The 20,582-nt window shown below is 33.1% G+C and overlaps 2 protein-coding genes across 2 annotated transcripts; both read right to left on the minus strand.

Moving 5' to 3' along the window:
• Positions 1-543: 543 nt before the first annotated feature.
• On the minus strand, positions 544-14,665 carry hook (hook microtubule tethering protein). Its single transcript, XM_089696636.1, has 14 exons — positions 14,417-14,665; positions 14,033-14,185; positions 12,434-12,550; positions 10,130-10,224; positions 9,118-9,243; positions 6,999-7,289; positions 6,560-6,697; positions 4,836-4,949; positions 4,336-4,516; positions 3,931-4,061; positions 3,243-3,351; positions 2,457-2,621; positions 1,652-1,793; positions 544-1,167 (listed from the first exon to the last, which is right to left on the minus strand). Exons 1-14 carry the CDS (start codon positions 14,502-14,504, stop codon positions 963-965), a joined length of 2,055 nt encoding a protein of 684 aa, XP_089552762.1. The 5' UTR covers positions 14,505-14,665; the 3' UTR covers positions 544-962.
• Positions 14,666-15,241: 576 nt separating this feature from the next.
• LOC149487920 (5'-3' RNA helicase armi-like) lies at positions 15,242-19,833 on the minus strand. The gene is made up of 6 exons (XM_089696634.1): positions 19,622-19,833; positions 19,126-19,552; positions 18,638-19,041; positions 18,312-18,464; positions 15,713-17,995; positions 15,242-15,630 (listed from the first exon to the last, which is right to left on the minus strand). Exons 2-6 carry the CDS (start codon positions 19,319-19,321, stop codon positions 15,301-15,303), a joined length of 3,366 nt encoding a protein of 1,121 aa, XP_089552760.1. The 5' UTR covers positions 19,322-19,552; positions 19,622-19,833; the 3' UTR covers positions 15,242-15,300.
• Between the last annotated feature and the right edge of the window lie 749 nt (positions 19,834-20,582).

Below are 20,582 nucleotides of genomic sequence, written 5' to 3' on the forward strand. Positions count from 1 at the left end.
CATACATTGCACTTGTAAGATAATACATACACACACATATTAAGAAAAAACACTATTTTTAACGTTCATGATATTTTTGATGTCATTTTTGTTATTTAAACTAGTTAAAAAACAGTTTAAAAAAGTTCTGTCTTGGACGTCCGTGTGTCTGTATGTGCGGATCCTTTTTCTTGTTAACACGATAGCGACCGAAATACTTTACTAATCGAGTCTTTTTTTTTCTCTTACGCTTGAGTATGCTCAGGAATAGAACCCTTTCATTTTTCAGGGTCTGATTCGATGTGGTTTAATTGTTATTAAATAAACAAAAATAATAATTAATAAATAATTATTAAAAAAAAATTATGAGGCGTGCACTTTTGGATTTTCCAAATTATTTTTAGTTTGTGATAAAATAAAACTCAGCTTTTGATTAGACGTGACACCATCAAATTCACAATTTTTATTTATTTTGTCTACCTTATTCAAAAGGATAGGTGACACCCTGTGTTATTATGAATTAATTTATTATTTTATAACAATGATATTTTATTCCATCATCTGCCCAACGCAGTATTCAGTGCGCACTAAATATTGCGTTGGGCAGATTGAGCTGAATAGTGCGTTCAGCTCCACGCACAAATCTATTTCAGTGCAACGCGCGCACAGCTGGTACCACGCCGCTAATACCAGGCATTGTTCGTTCGGTGACACGTCCGTCCTCCGCAACGCCCGCGCTCCAAATGAACTATCTTCTGTATACAAGTGGTTGGTGGCTGGTACCACGCAGTGACAACCAGACGCTGCTCGTGTACGGTGACACGTCCTTCCTCCACAACGTTCGCGCTCCAACTGAATTATATCATTAATCATGTATACAAGTGGTTAGTGCACAGGCGCGAGCCCAGGCGTTTTTCGTACGGTGACACGTCCGTCCTCCGCGACGTCCGCGCTCCAACTGAACTATATCATGTATATACAAGTTAGTGTGCAGGAGCGGGGGAATGCCTCGGCCTCGGGGGTTGCCGCCTCTGCCTCGCTAGGAACGAATTCCCCGCGGAACGTAAAGCGAACTTCGCCTCAACCGATTCGCGATGACACCTAGCACTCAGCTGGTACCACGCGGCTGCTACCAGGCGTTGTTCTTGTGCAGTCATGCGACCGTCCTCCGCGACGCCCGCGCTCCATCTGAAACGTAATAATTCATTTGTTTATTAAATTATACTCAACATTTCTGAATATACCTAGGCACTTTTTTCATTTTTTCATTTCATTTCATTCACTTTCGCACTCCAAGCGACTAACGCGATCCAAATTAGTGTACAAACCCCAATGAATTTGTATGTTCTGGCGGTAGTCGTTTGGAAACTAAAATCATCGAGTATCGAAGATTTGAGTTACCTTGTGTACGAAGGACGTTCAAGTTCTAATTCTTCGTATTTGTAGCCTCCTCTATCTTACTCTATTATTATGAAAATAACATTGATGTATTTTTGTACTTTAATTTCTTTGACCATTATTAGCTGTTGAATTCGTTGTTTTGTATTACGAGTGGACATATGTGGGTTTTATATACACGCATCATTAGGGTATGCGTTCATAACCTACTTTATAGTAATATACTCAATGTACATATCAAATTAAAAAATGAAGAAAAAATAGTATAACTCACTCATGCCGGTGCGTGGCGGGTGTAGCGTCACCTCTAGAAGCAGCAGCGCTGGTGCCGCTTGTACCGCTGGTGCCGCTTGTACCGCTGGTGTTTGGAGCCCCCCGGGAATAGTTCAGCGTTATATCCGATAGCGATTGCTGACCTGCCAAATATACTAGGATTAGATGGTTTTGTCACAATAAAATCTGTTTTATTTTTCCTTGCTTTCATTATGTAATTAAAACGACATACCGCTATATAAATTAATCAATAAAATATTTTATCAATCCATTTATTTGTTCGTTTTAAATAATAGTCAATTAGTGATTCAAATAATTATTCGAGACTGACAATGAGTAACAAACAATTTCGACATTACAAAATCCAAGAGAAATTAACAAAGACAATCGATAACCCAAGAAGTAGGAAGAACTTTTATTTTTGTGAATATGGAAACGCTCGGCCACAATCTCGCCTGATGTTAAGCTGAGATGTGGTCTAAGATGGACCGCGCTTCCCTAAAAGCTACCTGTTCACTCTACGCTTGTAGAAATTTATGTTACGTTACTAATTTTACGTATAAAGTCCTAATACAAAGTAAAATTCCCTAATACAAAGTGAAACTCTCTAATACAAAGTAAATCCCCTAATACAAAGTAAATCCCCTAATACAAAGTAAATCCCCTAATACAAAGTAAATCCCCTAATACAAAGTAAATCCCCCAAATACAAAGTAAATCCCCCTAATACAAAGTAAAACTCCCTAATACAAAGTAAATCCCCAAATACAAAGTAAATCCCCCAATACAAAGTACGCTGTCCTCACCGGTGGTCCTCGGGTCGAGCGACTTGATGACCTCCTTGGCCTTCTCGACGCACTTCTTGTACTTGTCCTCAGTGGCGAGCAGCTCGGCCTCGCGCGCCGCCAGCGCCTCCTGCAGCTTGCCCGCGCGACGCTTCTCCTCGGCCAGAGCACCTTGTAGCTCTTCCACTACAAATTTAATATTATGAGTAAAAAAAACCGGTCAAATGTGAGTCGGGAAGCTAAAGAGCTACTACATACCGTACATATTATAAGTTTATAAATTTATAAAGAATAGAAAAAAATTCGATCACGAGGCGGAACTCGAACCCGCATCCTTTCGCGCCATTCCGGGGCGGATGCCTGACCAATTCAGCCACTCGTGCCCCCCAGAGCAATCGAATTTATTCTCTTCTTTCAGTTTTATGTGTCTATCTAGGTATATCTAGGCATCCGGCCCGGAATGGCGCGAAAGGATGCGGGTTCGAGTCCCAAATCGTGATCGAATTTTTTCTATTCTTTATAAATTTATATTTATAAAGCATTGGAATGCCATAAAACAAAAAATATCAATATTATAAGTTATTAAAAAAATTGATCAAGTGCGTAAGTAAGCTAAAGAACTAAAAATGGTCAGCCATCCAATTTTTGACCGCGCCGACCGTTGCTTAACCTCCATTGTTATGTATATACACTCTGTTATATTTGATAATTCTTGGAGACAATATTCTATTGATTTTTTTAATATTTTGACACTCACTTAACATTTACTTATATGTATGTTATAGTTGGTTTTTGTTTAATACGTACATTTCCTCTGGCTATCCTCGATGGCCTCTAGCTGCATTATCCGCTGGTTTGCTTCGCGATTCATCGCTCGTTGCTTTTCTAGCCTTGCCGCGTAGTCTTCTAAAAGAGCCTGCAAATAACATATATTTATCACTGAAATACTACTTATAACTTCACTAGCTGCTCCGCGCGATTTCACCCCCGTGGCTCCACTCCTGCTGCCCGTAGCGTGATGAAATATAGCCTATATAACCTTCCTCGATAAATGGGCTATCTAACACCGAAAGAATTTTTCAAATCGGACCAGTAGTTCCCGAGATTAGTGCGTTCAAACAAACAAACAAACAAACAAACTCTTCCGCTTTATAATATTAGTATAGATTATCGGATAGGCGGAGGCTATAATTCATTATCCCGCAACAATCTGGGCGTAATTTTTTGTGAAAAATGTATCAAGAAAAATTATTTGTAATTTTACGTAATAATACACTAAAACAAGACGTATTATTTCCAAAAATTGATAATCTTTGAATAATCTACTAAAATTATTACGATATCACTTTTGGAAAACTACGTTTTGTCGCAAATGGAATATGCGCACTCGCACTAAAATGAATAACATCTCCGTGGTACAGATAAATAAATAATAATTTAAAAAAGTAATGATACCAAAAACAAAAACAATAATTTTAACGAATATATTTCTTACCTGAACGGAAGCCTGGTCGGCTTGCGCGCCTTGGTTTTGCTTCAATAATTTATTTTCATGTTCCAACCGAATCAATCGCTCTTTCAAATCGTTGGGAATTAATTCTTGTGATACGTTATCTTCACTCGCACCTGGAATAAAAAAATATATAATGAACAACATGTCAAACAAAAGGCCTAAATTCTGATAAATTTCTTCACATTGGTCTTGATTTTAACATCTTTTATAAGTTAAATAGTCTGAATATTTAATTATAAAATGTTTCAAATCAAGAGCAAGGCTGCCTAATGACTAACTGAGACTGCTTATCCACTGCTTAAAATTTTCTGAAAAAAGAACGTTGCAATTATTAATATTTTTCCACCTAGTCTATTAATATAACGATTTTTTTAACAAAAATCTCACCTGTAGTAATAGTGGAACAGCGCAATTCATCGATAGTCTCCTTGAGTGTGTCCCGCTCTTGCAGCAGTGCGTCCCGCTCGCGCTGCGCGGACGCCACTTGACTGCTCAGTTTCTTGTTGTCTATTTCGAGTCTATCTGCTTTTGTTACTTCCGCGTCTAGTTTCTCATTTAAATCGATAACCTAAAAAAATATTTTTAATTACAAAGTACAGAAGAGAAGAGTAATAAGGAACTTCCAAGAAATTAATAGAAAACAAAAAATAATGTAATTATTTAAAAACATTATATATCATATACATTATTGTTGTCGAAATTAATTTGTTGTCATTCATTAAAAAACTTTAAACCAATAAAATAAAATCAGAGATATACCCATATGACTCAGGGTACAAATTCAGACCAACAAAGTGTTATATTATTTTATAGCTGATTCTGTATCTGTAATAAATCTTAGTATAATAATTGGCACTAATAAACAATAAACATAAAAAAATATTCACCTGTTTCTTATAAATATCTAGTTGCGCGCGAATAGCGTTCGCTCGCGCGGCCGCTTGTTCGTGTTCGATTGCGCGCTGCACGTGCTCTGTGTTCGCGCGCTCTAATAACTTCACCTATAATATTCAATAAAAAACCTTAAAAAAACAGTGACATATTTTAACATGTTGGCCAACCTTTACCAAAATTGAAGGAATGTAGATTGCTCTCCTAACATCTACAGTTTTTTAGGTAAATAGTTTATTAAGTTATACCCGGCGCGGCCTAAGATGATCCCTATGACACTGACAGTTATTCTCAAGAGACAAACTTGTAATGGCGTCACCATTAAATTAGAAACGTATTGGAGGCGTCTAAAAATGGCATTTATTAATTTTTACGTAGCTTTATGCCATTACAATGATATTCCGTTGGAATTATAACAATTCTTAACATTTACGAGAAATTATATCAATCTGACTTTACGTTTACGTCCTTCAAAACTTACATCGTTGGCATTTATCGACTAGTGCGGAAAGTATCGATAAACAAATTTCGATAGTGGAAACGAGTTCACATTTTTTCCATGCTTAAGCTATAGTTCATTCTCTATTGAATGGAACAGAAGATCGCAGCATAATTAATTAATTAATTACCGTTCGCGTTAATTTACTTACCTATGATAATATAAGTTTTTTAGAAAAATTAAATGGGGGATTCCATTTTCATGATAAAATAATATACACTGTGTTAAACGGGTTAAAGATTACGAGAAAATGATAAGGTGCATTTTTATGTTTTGGAAAACTTTCGTTTTACTTACCGTTTCGTTTACATAATAGACGTTAAAAATTCATTTTATAATATTTGTAAAAACATGTTTACCGACGTGGCTGAATGCAAACCACGCCTTAGCCTATAAAATAGTAAAGTATCGACACGATCCATCATACGAGCAATCACTAAGACGAACTGTCATAGGGATCATCTTAGGCCGCGCCGGGTATAGTTTAAATGAAAATCAATGCATCTAAAATGAATTTATCATTTGTTTCAACTTACATATCTTTTACCCTGACCGCAAAAAATAACTCAACTTAAAGGCTTCATACTTTAAGAAAAACAATAAGTCAACAAATAGGTCATGAGAATTTTTTTCCATTAAGTACACGTTTTAAGATTACACACAATTTACTGATTTGTCGCGTACAATTTGAGAAATCTTTAAAACCATAAAACCAAATTTGCTCATAACATTTCACGCGCCGATTGCCAAATGTTGGATCATTAAGGTCAACCGTTTTTATTTCCTTATTTGAGTTCAATTTTCATAACAAATGTCAAGTAAAATAATGATGTTGTCTCTTGAAGAATCAAGTTTCAACACATCATTACAATTTCAAATCAAACGTATCAACGGACTCAATGAACCATCTCTAATTGTAAACAATTCTTGGCATTTTCTTTCATATGTGCTCTTACTATAAATCTTACTTTCCAGACGACGACGAAGAAATACTATGCATTTCTACTGTACACAACTTTTTAGCCAAAATAGACCAAAATAGTGACTTACTTATATGTATTTAAAATTTTGAACTAAAATTTGTGTTCTATTGTGCTCTCGGTTTTTTTTTGCGGTGAATTCAAACAAAAGGCCTTTTTTTAACCTTCAAATAGCCTTAGTAAAACATTAAAGAATCGGGAAAATGGAGCTATTTCAGACCAAATATGCCCAATTTATTACCTGTCTCCTCAAATCAACATGTTCTTCCATTCTCTTCTTGTACGAAGCAACTGCCGCTTCTAGAGCCGCCGCCTTCGCAGCTGTTTCTCTTAGAGCGTCTACTTCATCTTTAAGTGCTACATTTTCGGACGCTGCCATCTGAAATACGCAAAATATTAAAAAAAATATTCAAAACGTTAAATGTAATACAAGGTTAAAACGTTTAATTCTTTAATGCAGTTCATCTTAATTTACTTTATACTATTGTTAAAATGTATCCAATCAATTAAGTATCTGAATAAACCTTCAAGTTCTTAAAACTGTTAATTAAATTTCTGACAAGCAGTGAAAAACAAAGAAAAAATTATGTTTTACAACACCAAACTACCTGTCCAGTGTCCATTCAGCTATGAGAACATCGAAATCTATAAAAACAAAGAATGTAATCAAATTCACACACCTGTAACTCTTCATTCTTCAGCTTCAAGATGGCCACCTCTCGTTCCAACGCATCGGACCTTGCTCTTTGATCGTCCCTTTGCAGTTCGACCTTATCCAGTTCATCTTTCAACGCATCTAACTGAGCTCGCATATTGCTATATCGCAAAGTACCCGCATGTGCCGGCCCTAGGGATGTACCCCCATCGTCCAAGTCACCGCCTTCCTTGTTCTCGATATCTGCTGCTCGAGCCGCAGCTAAACGACTCACTTCGCTTAGTAACGTCATGTTCTCCTCTTGGAGAGCTTTTACCTGGTTAAAAGTAAAGGAATGAAGGTATGCAATGAATTCAGAACCTTCCGATGTTTTGGGAACGTCGCTTGATTGAATTTTTAATTGAAATAATTGTCGTATGTAACTGAGATTACTTTTAAATAATAATTTTAGAGGAAACGAGAACGATCGTGAAAGATTCATACAAACTAAGATGCCATAATTGGCTAAGGCTTTAATACATACTAGCAGTTTTTTAAAGCACGAAAACAATCACTAATCTAGATTATTAATTATAACTTTTGCCGACCCTATCTTGATTGATTCAATATCAAACTGACTGAAAATTTACATCACTACAACTTTCAAAAAGAGGACGAAAATGGAAAGTTTGATACTAAATGTAACCCATAAATTATAGGTTCTATTGGTTATAAAGCAAAACATAGACTCGGCTATAACTAACTGGTTAAGAGTATATGAAATTATTTAAGGATATGTCGAAACTTACCCGCAACTCTTGGTATGTGAACTCAATTTTATGCGATATACGGAATAATTAAATAAGTACGCTTTAAAATGAATGTTTTCAAATACGAAGCTAACTCTTTTATTATTTCAAATGGTTTTATATAAAGTCCTAGATGGAGTCCATACATTACCGAACTAATAAGTGAAATGGTTGAAAGACTGCATACTGCTGTGATACTGTATAGTGTAATTGGACCTTATAAATGACAGAAATGAGTTTCAAAAGAGTTAAGAGACCGTGCCGATTTTTGATAACCGGTGACAAACTGATTTGTTCTGATTTTGACGAAATACTAATAATAAAAAAAAACTCCTCAGAATATACAGTGATTATTATCTTCTAACAAATATATTTACGCGAACAATCACCTTTTAATTCAACGAATAATTTATCGATATATGGTTAATCAGCTGTGTAAATGTATAATTTAATGTTTAGAGAGCGAAAGTTTATAATTATAAAATTAAATACATATAAATATTTTCGTAGGAAATATTTTGGTTACGTGACTCAAAATTTCTAGATGGGTATTTGGCCATTATTTCATGCTCTACTTTTTTTTAAAAACAAAACTGTACTTAACTAACTCAATTAGTTTTTTTAGTTCATTTTGTATACCTAGTCATTTATATTGCTCCAATGAAATACTAGTGAATCGGAATTTACAATTAAGCACTTAATACAATCTGGAGTATACTTAAGATTGTTTTGAATTATTTACCCATCAAAGAAATGTTTGGAAGTGTAACAATCATAATAAAACAAATAAAATACATGAACTAGTAGGAGTATGGCATGTTCCTACGCAAATTAGGTCACGTTGTGTGGGAAAATTAGCTAATCATCTACAGGAGATGAGGACAATAACTATTGCAGATTGTTTTTATGGGCCTTGTATGAGTCCTGCTGTATTGATCCTAGTAGCTTTCCGTACGAATATAAACACATGAAACTGAAAGTACTACAAATGAAAGTACCCTATTTCGATCATATAGTGTGGGTCATAGTTCATTTCTGTTAAGCCCTAAAAATGTAATGAAATTTGGTAATGATATTCTTTACTGTGTCTTTAAAACAGGAATAAAATATAAACGGAAATTTTTAGAAGATCGAATTTCAAAGATCGAATTCCCTCATGAATCTGGACCGGAAGGCCCGAACAAGGGTATTGATAACCTAGTCTAGGTTCGTTCGTGTTCTGGCACTATGGATGGATGGGAATCCAACTAATATATTAGGATCTTTGCCAAAAAAAAAATAACCATACGCGTCTCATTTTCGATTTGCAACGAATGGTTAATATTCCTAAGAAATAAAAAATTAAAAATAACTTACTTGCGCATCAAGCTCGTGACATCTCTGTGCGAGGGCCTCTTTCATGTCCACATCCGCCTGATCCGGTGCGGGTCCATCCAAATGCAAGCTCCCGCGGTTTTGACCCAACGTGATGTTTTCCAATTCCTTTGCAAAACAAACACTCACTTCCTTAACACGGCCTTTGATATATCACATTATATTCCATTTAGCATTTATTTCCAAACAATTCATAAAATAAATGCAAATTCATTATAAACCAGACACACATTGAATTAAAAACGTCCATTTATTTGTAAGATGTCACAAATAAAGACGATATACATGTGCACTCGTTACATCACAACTTTCGCGCCAAATATCCACACACGGACCGCGCACTGAAGGAATATTATTTATTTACTAAACACCACGTATACGCTGCACATGTTAACAGTCTTACATCCGCAAGTGTCCGATATTAACTAACTACATTACATACTCTGCAACAATTCGTGTTACAAGGACATTAGGAATGCGTATCTAAACGGCTAAGCATGCATACCACCACCGGCGGCTTACAAGCATGCACCTTTGAAAGTGCACTTGAGCAAGATTTGCTAATTCTCTTATTGCGATAATTTATAACAATCATTTACGCCCTGTTTACAATTGTATTACGTAAAGTAATAATTCAATTTCAGGCGCTAGCGCCTACAGCTCGCTATGTGGAGCATCTGACAGAATCTAGACTTAGAAATCTTAAACTCAGTCATTTTTACAACTTTCAAAATTTTTAATTATACTTATGCTATTCTAAATGCTATTTATGGAAAGTTGATATGGATCGACCTCATGGAATCTGTAAATACCTAATACGTAAGTTGAATAAAAAGATTTTATATGTTCGTGTTTTCAAGCCGGTAAGTAGCGTTGGTTACATAAGGCGTCTAATCTCCAATTAATCCAATTAATGGCAAAAACGTTAAAATAATTACTAGTATGTATTTTATTAATAAGTGTTTACGTTATACATAATTACAAGACAGCATACCTGTATCGCTTGCATTATACATCGCTGGCAAGACAGCTCTAGCTCCATAATTCGCGTGATGTACTCCTCTTTTTTGATGCAGTTGACTGCACAGCCTGATAAAAATATAATTATAGTCAATACGCTGCATTATATCTTGTTTTTGTTCAAGTAAACATTAAAGTTCCTGGATATGAATAGTTATAAGATCGCTATAATTGTAATGGTGAGGTCAAACACCGAGATTCCTTACTGCAATTAAATCGTACTCTACTACTTTTGCATGGTAAATTATATTCAATTTAATATTCATTATAACGAAATCAATAACGAGTTAAGCAATTTATACTTTTAAGATGTTCGTGCCTCCAATTATTAATTTATCCTCCCAACATACACAACAACAACATTGATGCCTAACCATCATCTCTTTAATCAGTGCCTCCGCTCTTCACATCAAATTTGATGGTATTTATTTCGCACAAGTAAGTGATAATATTGATATGAAGTATGAAAATTTCCAATATACTAAAATTAGTCTGACACACTTTGTTGCGCTCGATATTTAATTGAGACATGCTCGATAAAACAGACCTTGGCAAGTTTAAACTTTAATTTCGCAATTAAATTGCATATTCACAAGAATAGCTTTCATAATTAAATAAGTACCTTTTTCACACATTAAAAAAATTTGCGTTGTTTTTTTATTAGAATAGGGACTTAATAATTTAAAATATTAAAATTCCATTATTACAAAAGTTTTAAGCAAGTATCAGTGATAAGTACACTTTGTTAACTACTTGAATATGAAATATTTTATATTTAAAAAATACTAGCAAAATTAATTATTTTTTATAGAGCCATATTTTAGCTCATAAATTAAAAAAAAAGGTGGGCAGAGAAGGCAGCCATCACATGGGAGAATAAGGTAGTCAGGAATTTCATCGCTTCTTAAAACATTAAAGTTAGGCAGAAAGCAAAAATTACAAAAAAAAAACATTAAAAGCTGCTGTAAAAAAAATTTTTGTTAAAAAAAATGTTTCGTGACGATTTTGGCATCTTCTTTTAAGATTCTACTTGCAAATATGTAACAAGAAATCTATTTGACCGAAAATGAATATGCAAATAGATTATTACTTTGTAAATTTCTATGCTTATGAATTTAATTTATGTATATTTAATTGCACCATACTTGACGTCACGCAAAACGGGTGTTTGCCTCACATTTAATAGAGAACATCTTAATGATAGAAATAGCATATTGACATGAAATTCATGAGAAATCATTTTTCAAAAATGCCAAAAAAAATGTAGTGTTTTTAAAGTAATCTAAATTTAAAAACACTACATTATCGTTCACTTACAAAGTAAACCAATATAAAAGTCAATGTTTTCATGCTAGATTTACTTACGTACATTTAGTGTTCTCCTTAAGGGAAGCCACACAACAGTTGTAGGCTAGATATTATAGCCGCACAATCATATTTAACAACTTATATTTCTTTGAATTACACAACCCAGTTAAAGTGTGTTTCTTGTTCTTGTTTATTCTGTTTGTACTTATTACAATTTTAATAACCTCTATTCAATAGAATATTCAATATAGGTACTAATGTTGATTTGGGAAATATCTCATAAAATTATCTTATTTTAAACATTTAGCCCCGGAACATAAACATTTATATTTTTTTCTTCTTTGTGACATCCGCCATGCATTCATAAGAGAATAATATTAAACAGAAGATAAATTTAATCCAATAGTGAAGGCAAGTAGAAAAAGTGCAAAAATTTAAGGACCATACATTTATGGACCACCTTTCAGTACTAGACACAAACATTAGTAAATCTCAAAGAAAATTTCTAATATATTTGGAAGTATACTTTACATTTTATAAGGTTTCTCAACCTTGAGGTTTAATTTTCAGTTTGTTAGGTAACTATAATCTCTTTTGTCTATTCTACAAATACGTATTCTACAGACATGATATGTAATCAAAGAAGGCATTCAAATCATTACATATTTTTATGTTAATCTAATTCTTTTTTTTTTTTTTGGAACGAAGTTCCTTATCGCGCATTACGAAAGGAGTTAGACGGAAAAAATTAAGACGAATAGTTGCTTTCTGCTATATTTGTATTATATGGCGTGCGCGTGTTACTATGTCTCTCTCTCTCTCTCTCTCTCTCATAGAGAAAGGAAATTTGTTCCATCGGGGTGTCCCTTGACACCTCTCAAGTTTTTTTTCTTATTACTTTTTTTATTAATCAAGTATAGTATGTTATTTCAACTAACATTTGGCAATAAATGTATTATTGAACACTTACTAAGTACTAGCTGCAACAGTCTTCCCATATCTCCTGGATCAGCATGTTCAGCAATGTTGATGACGTCAGGCCTTGAGAACTCTTGCAGACTTAAATTTAGAATATCTTGATGGTAATCTAAAACAATATAAATTATTATAAGAAATATACTTCAAATCAATATGTATATTTTGTTTGGTACTACTTATTTGAATCATTTTAATTTCAGTTTTATCCCGAGATCTTTACTACCACATTGATATACAAAAATAACAGTCACTTTCATTATTTTAATACAAAAAAATACATTTATCATATCTATTCAAGTTCGAGTGCATGCGGGAAGTCCTTTTAAAATTATCAATTCACATTAATTTGTGTCTGTCAATTAGACATAGATAGTTGTGTAACTGATTTATTCTATGTCCAAACAGTCTCACAATCAGGAAATTGCATCTACAGAGAATTCATTAACGATGTCATCAAATTATAGAAAAAAGGGTGAAAAAAGGATGTCATCAAATTATAGAAAAAATTAATAAAATTGATTCTCCATATAAAGCATAAACACTTACAATGTGGTTCCAATGTAGTTAAAGTAAATATTTGGTAAGGTAAACTGTTAAAATTCCGATTCAGGTGTTTTTGGATGTTCAAATCTTTTCCTTTGCAAATATTATACATGCAATAGTGTTAAAACTATAAGGAGTATACTGTTTGTTAGTTAAACAAAATACAAAGCTTTTTTGTGTCCATTTCTAATTTGCATAGCTAGTAACTTAAAAATTTTGGGTCAAACAATGCAAAGCCGCATGTCTAATGCGACTACTATGTGATAACTTAACAACAAGCAGTAAGTTTAATATCTTTCAAAACTTCTCCCAAATATGTAATTTGTTTTAGGTAGTTTTTGTAAAATGTCCTTTTCAATAATTATTATTATAAATCAAATCTATAGCCCTACAGTTAACTCTCACATATAAAGAACTGTTTAAATGCACTTCTTGACAAAAGACTAAGAATCCTACAAAGATCCATTAGTTCAACTAATAAATAGTTTATAAACTGTATGTTGACTGTTGCATATTTAATGTTTACTGCATACTTTAATACAATAATAACATATTGAATTATTCATATCCAATCAATGACTACAAATTAGAATTTTGAATAATGATACAGATTTTCAAGAAAAATATTTTAATTTTTGTTAGAGTAAAATCATTGCCCAAAATTTAACATCATCCTAGCCCATGCTTATTAGCATCTTTATATTTATTGAAATAATTTATGTAAGTGGATCACACCAAGTAATCAAAATTTAATTATTAATCTTCACATATTTTATTCCAAATTGAGAATAAACATTTTGAATGGAGAGTCGAATAATATAATTCCTCAGTTTTATGGAGCAATAGCGACCATTACAAAAATGTCACACTTCAACATTTCTACACTGTTATCAAACCATTTGCTTTTTCATTAAGGAAAATAAGTTTTTGTTGGATCTTTACCTTATTTTCACATAATTAGACCTCTTATGACATATTACCCAACCATCAAATCATTATTATTATTATATTTAATACATATCAAGTGTCTTTATCACAATTAACATACCAACAACTCCCTCTAATATTTTCTTTAAATTGCTGACTTTCAAGCGCCAGTTTTGACCCACATCCGTTTTTATTTTTGAATTCCAATTGGGTGTGAAATATTCAGGTGCAATCTGGCTTAGAGCTTCTGCTATTGCAACACCATCAGATAGTTCTGTAAAGAAAACAACAATTATCAGGCCTTTACTTAGTTCACAAATAACAGCATTTAGAAAAAACAGATTGACATTGAATTCACTAAGATCACTGTTACTTTCTCAATCTAATTGACAATGTTAAGTGAATACTGACAACATAATTAGTGCTTTTCTTTATGAAAATATTGTAATAAAGAATCAAATATACATCATCGACGGATAAAATTAAGATAAAACATTAGACGTACCCAGAGGATTTCCATGTTTAGCAGTGAGATTTAGCGTTTGTAACCATTTTATTAGATTATCACACAGTACAACACCGTTTGACTCCATAATGGTGATCACCGTTATATATTATAATAAAGATAAAGGAATACAAAAAATGTAATTATTTATTCAAATAACCATGATATTAATAAGTAAATAAGAATTTACAAAACAAAATTTAAAACCGCAACATACGATCCGTAACGTGTGACGTTTCCGTATTTATTTATTTTCTGACTTGGTTCTTCTGTCACTTTTGGTCTGTATACCACAGATACAATATTGTTACTAAACATGTTAAATTGGCCAGAAGCTGCTCAACTAGTATTTTAAAAATATATTGTTCTCCAAAAATGTATTATTTAGATTTTAGAGGACATTAGAACAAAATATTATCAAGACCATGTTTCAGAATTTTATTAAACAATAAAATAAATCTGAAAAAGTCCCTTCACTGCATTATTCTACAGTGATTCTACATCACATTACTACTTCCATTACTCAATATTCACTACAGTCTACACACATTATGGCTTGATTGATAAATGTATAATTTTAATTATTAAGGAAACTAGCTGAAGCCATATCAATATGCAACATGCATTTTGTTTTTATTCAAAACACAATATGAGAAAATTTAATGTCTCTCTCTGACAAGACCGTCTCACCATCATCCCCGAGATCCGGGGATTACGATACGACGCGGACGATGATATTATACAGCCAAGGCAAATTTATATGAGTTTAATGCTCCAAATTTTTCTGATTATGCTGAATCATTTAAAAATTAAAAATTACAATATTAATAAAACAAAGTAAATAAGTTTATTTTTTTATTACATATAAAATTAATTCATCTTAACTATAACTGAAATGGTAAATAGCATCCCATGTATTTATTATTTTTCACAGCATCAGTTATTACAGCATTCCATAGTGGATCTGTACAAAGTAGGATTGGATTACAAAATAAGATCAGTGATATTTGGGCTCTTGTTATTGCTACATTAACTCTTTTCGGATTTTGTATGAATCCCAGCACATGTTTAACATCATCTTTTATGAGAGATTCTGCAGATCTCACTGTACTGATAAGGATAATTGGTCTTTCTTGTCCTTGAAATTCCTCAACTGTACCAATTTTTGGTTGTGGAAGACCCATGGCATCAAAAACAAGTCTTAGGTATTTTATCTGTAAGAAAATCATCAAGATTAATTTTTTTAGTTTATTCATTCATATAAGATACTCATATAAAAATCAATTCCATATTTACCTGAGCAATATAAGGTGTAATGATACCAATTTCCTCTGGTGTCACATTATTTTTATATAATTTGCATGTTGTCAGAGCAACCATGGATGCCTCTTGGGGATTATACCAAGAAGGACTATCTTCTGCTCTTGCATTCTGACCCTTGATACCATAAACAAATATTCCTCCAGTTTTGTCTTCTGTTATATTGAAAATATCAGAAGTTGCATCTATGATTCTAGGTATCCAGGGAGCATCCTTATCAAATTTCGTTACAAGAGAGTCATCATAAAACATTTTACTTGGAAGAGACAAGACTTCTTCTAATGACCTATAATTTTCACTCAATCTTGTCACTAATCTAGCATCAAACCCATCTTTGTAGGAATCAAAGTCTTTTTGATATGGATATGTTTCAAGAAGCCTACACAAATATGATACATCCATCCCAAATTCCTTACAATATTTGGACATAACCACAGGTCCCAGTTGCATTGGGTCACCAGCAAGTACAATTTGACCATTTTCTTTATCAGTAAAGCTCATAGGTATCATTATTTCTGGTTCGTTGGCTTGACCTGCTTCATCAATAATAATATGGGAAAAGTGTCCTTTGGGAAAGCCCATATAATACAGACTACCTACACAATTACATGTAGCTATTGTAACTCTGTGTCTTCCTATAAAGGATTTCTGGCAATTTAAATTCATGCCATCTTTAACCATATGCTTAGACATAGAGGTACCTTCTCTAGCTATATCCAGTGTTGCACAGTATGGTTTTATTTCATCTGATATATTTTCAGAATCCACTAAATAGCTTGCTATAAGGCGCACAATAGAACTTGAGAAAACATGTCTATATTGAATGAGCCTTTCAGTAATCAAGTTCGATGCACTATTTGATGGTGTTGCAACTAAAATTCTACTTTCGGGAATGTTAGTCAAAATTTGCAAAATTGTTTCTACAACTGTCACTGTCTTCCCAGTTCCTGGAGGTCCAAATATTACATATGGTAATGGACGACATTCGCCTTTAAGGATGTTGAGAATAGTATTTTTCTGGCCATTGTTTAATTTTTTATTATACCATTGAATATTCTGAAGCTTTTCACTGCTTACTTGTTCAGGTTTCTGAACAATTTTTGACGGAAACAAAACATCAGGGCCCAGATTTGATAAAACAGTATTAATTGCTTGATGAGCTCTTCTATAAACAGTTCTATTTAAATGAAATTCAACAGAAACATCACCTCCATCATATGTCTCATGAAATCTATTATCAAATTTAAACAATACTAAATCACCTTTTACCATATGGATGAATCCTTCATATTGTTTTTGATTTGGGTCCCAAGTGTCTTTAACAATAACTTTGTCGCCAATAATCAAAGATGGTCTTCTTTCACACAATCCAGTTACCTCAAGTGCTAAATATTCACCATTTCGTATTAAAAAAGCCTTTGGAGTGTCATATACCCTAACATTTATATTAGCTTGAATTTCTTCCATAAAAAGTAATGTATGCCATTTATCAGTATAGTTGTGGATATTTAAATCTTGAACCAAGCAAGGTAAATGAGTTTGAATTCTTGTTATGATTTTATCATAATCATTTGAATATATAGTTTGTTCTGAATCTCCAAGAACAACGGACCATATTTTGTTTGGAATGGGATAATTGCCAATCTTAGCAACTACAAAATGGGGAGTTTTACAATTCTTTACTCCTGGAATGTAAGACTCATTATTGTTTCTCACCATTCTCATTCTTTCCAACATTTGTGAATTCTTACAATTCCTGGACATTTCCAGTCCTTGATCATCATTCAATGGATATAATTTATCAACTACATTTATTTCAATGAACCTCTTCAATTGAAAACCCTTAAACAGAAATACTAAACATTCTTTAGTTTCACCTAAAAACTTTGGTTGACATGTAACAGTTAATTTTATAGAATCTGAAGGGTGAAATGGTTTTGGTTGGCTTATAAAAGGTTTGATATTAACTTGTGAGTCCCTTTTTTTACTGAGTATAATCCATTTATTAAGAATGTATGTATTACTGCTGTTATTTGTTATATTTAATATAATTTTCTCTGTTTCATTAATGTCTACCTTATCAAATTTAATAGGATAGGTCATTGTTATATTCCTTTCTTGTTCCACTTTAAGACTTTGAGGTATTTCATCATTTTGCTGAGGTTCAATTGTAGGTTTATTGTTACTTTCAATTGTGACCATTTTGATAGATCGCCAAGCATTTTTCCCTTGGGTACTTTCAATGGCTTCCACCATTACCTGGAAAATTTATATTTTTTAAATAAAATACTTAAATGAATTAAAACAATAAAATAAAACTATGCAAATTGAATGCTACCATTTACAGTAAAAATCTAAAGAACAATAATTAAAGATGTCTTAATTTACTGTTGTAGGCCAATGACATGAAATTAAGGGAATATTATGATTTTTTTTATGGATATCCAAATCCATTGGAACTAAATTAACCCATTGACCACCGAGCGGCCCGATCGGGCCGCGACACAATAGATTTTCTATTGTGTCTGTGATTCCGGGACTGAGGGATTAATATTATGAGCAAAATAGTACTTACTTTGTCTCCCACTTGAGGTATGACCCCATCAATGAGAGTACTATTATTGAAGTATATTTGTCTATCAAGGGTTCCATAACTTCCCGTCCATTCTGTGACTATTGCTGATTTTATTTTACTTCGAACTGGCTTAAAAGATACTACTTCTAATACCTGTAAATGGAAGTAGTAGGTAATTAATTTGTTTATACAAATATTTTCTTACAATTAAATTAAATTTTTAGAATGTTCAATGCTTTCCTCAAGCAGGTAAGTAAACGGATTAAAGTAAACTTCACATAATCATATAAATTTTTATTATTGTGAAAATATCTTCAAAATAATACCTGTTTCATATTAATATCTGTCGGTTTATCCTCATTCTTTTGTACTTTACACTGCATCTCCAACCAATCTCCTTGAATGGGAATAAAAGTTCCTTCCACATCATCCAAGTTAAATACTAAATCTCCACCCTCAATATACACAAGTCGATCTTGCCTATATTGAACTTGTCCCACAAGTACATGGTTGATGATATCAAATGTTTGCTCTTCCGATGTATCTTCATCATCCCAACATATACCCTGATTTTCAAGAATTCTTATAACAACTAATTTTTCATTTGTATCCTTGTAACAGAGGTATAACACTTTATCATTGACGTTTAAAGTGTATGGGCATGATGAGACATCAAAGTATGTCATTCCATCAATAAGAACATAATTATCACCACAGTCTGTGATGATACCTAAAATGGTTAAATCTTATTAATATCAACAATCAAATATAAATTAATAAATTCAATATTTAAGAAATTGTATTTGATTTCAACCTGTTTTTTGGAAGCACACAGCATTTTTAGGTATATCCACTACAGTTTCAAGATTTTCATTAAGATATTCTTCTTTTTCTGTCTGACATTGCAAATCTAGTAACTCATCCACCAAAAATTGCTCCCTATTGTCTTCCTCATCATCATCTGCCTTACTAAAGAAATAGTTGAAAATTGGGGATAGGTAAGACCACATATTGTCTTTTTATTTTACTTTTGGGCATAAAATCTTTTCTATTATTTATTGAGATAAACCTTTATCACATTCAAATTTCCATTCAGTTGCTTTAAGGTATTCTAGCTCTTTTCTCAATGACTGTATTCTTTTTTGATGGATTTCCTTTTGTGCACTTTTTAATGATTGTTCTATACTGTGACCCAGGTTTCCATGACTCAAAGACTGGTCAAAATTTTGTATTCTGGTACTCTGCAAATATTTTCAATATATAATAATAAAAAGCATCCTTATATCGTTTAATATAAATGCGGTACTTACTTGAGGAGTTTCTGGGTCTGATGGTGAATATGCAGATTGTGACAAATTACTGGATGAAGACATTCTAAAAAATACGTTAAACTACAAGAAGCCACGCATCTCTCTTTATATTATATTTGTTGAAGAAATAACTAACGACCATTCAAGAAACAAGAAAAAATGCAAACATTTAACCAAACAAGCAACCGCGGTAACCGTGCGGTTTGACAGTTGACACCAGTTTGACACTTACTCTGTGACAGAGTGGTTCCCGAGCGTTAAAGGGGTGACAGACGTACGAGTAAGTACGCGAACTTGTGGCTCGACGACCTTTTTCGCTCGTGTGTCACCCCAAGTACGCGTACTTAAAAACCGTCGAGTAAGTTCGTTGACGATCCAACATGTTTGAAATTTTACTCGTAGCCCGCCTTCGCTCGCACGTCTGTCACCGCCGCGAGCCGCGAGCCTAGCCTGTCTAGCTATAATAGGTGTTAAAGTTCAATTAATTTTGTCTTCTTCTTTTAGTTTTATGAAAATAATTTAATATATTAATTAATATGAATGAATATAATATAATTGAATATTGGCGAAGGTATCTTTGAATCACGCCAAGGAACTTTCACTCCTGACGCGTGGGCTCGGCGCACACGCTCTTTTTTTGTAAAGTACCCTCAAAATATAATAGTAAAAACGAAAATATATCCTTCAATTTTTGAACATTTATTTTGTTAGAATGCTATTTACTTAAAAATAAGTGCTGGTTATTAAATTAAAAATGTCTATATTTAATTCCTGAATAACATAAAATTCCCTCTGTTGATGACATAGAGACATTCGATATCGGTGACACGCGAGAAGCTACTGACCAAGCTCTACGTGTGTCACCGACGTCGAGCCGAGTAAGTACGCGAACTTTAAAACCGCGATTTTAAAGTTTGTACGTCTATCAGCCCTTTTAGACGTTTAAAGAATTTAAAGAAAT

This window comes from Colias philodice, chromosome 6, assembly GCF_061535455.1.
Source record: "Colias philodice isolate Cphi_HAF_F1 chromosome 6, ilColPhil1 Martin Lab GWU primary, whole genome shotgun sequence".
Taxonomy (NCBI): domain Eukaryota; kingdom Metazoa; phylum Arthropoda; class Insecta; order Lepidoptera; family Pieridae; genus Colias; species Colias philodice.

Coding starts and splice junctions, on each gene's coding strand:
- hook (XM_089696636.1), bottom strand. CDS start 14,504: ATGGAGTCAAACGGTGTTGTACTGTGTGATAATCTAATAAAATGGTTA. Junction 4,062..4,335: donor CTGTTCCACTATTACTACAG/GTGAGATTTTTG, acceptor TTTTTATTCCAG/GTGCGAGTGAAGATAACGTA. Junction 3,352..3,930: donor CCGACCAGGCTTCCGTTCAG/GTAAGAAATATA, acceptor TGTTATTTGCAG/GCTCTTTTAGAAGACTACGC.
- LOC149487920 (XM_089696634.1), bottom strand. CDS start 19,321: ATGTGGTCTTACCTATCCCCAATTTTCAACTATTTCTTTAGTAAGGCA. Junction 19,042..19,125: donor TGTGTGCTTCCAAAAAACAG/GTTGAAATCAAA, acceptor TAACCATTTTAG/GTATCATCACAGACTGTGGT. Junction 15,631..15,712: donor TTACACCTTATATTGCTCAG/GTAAATATGGAA, acceptor ATTTTCTTACAG/ATAAAATACCTAAGACTTGT.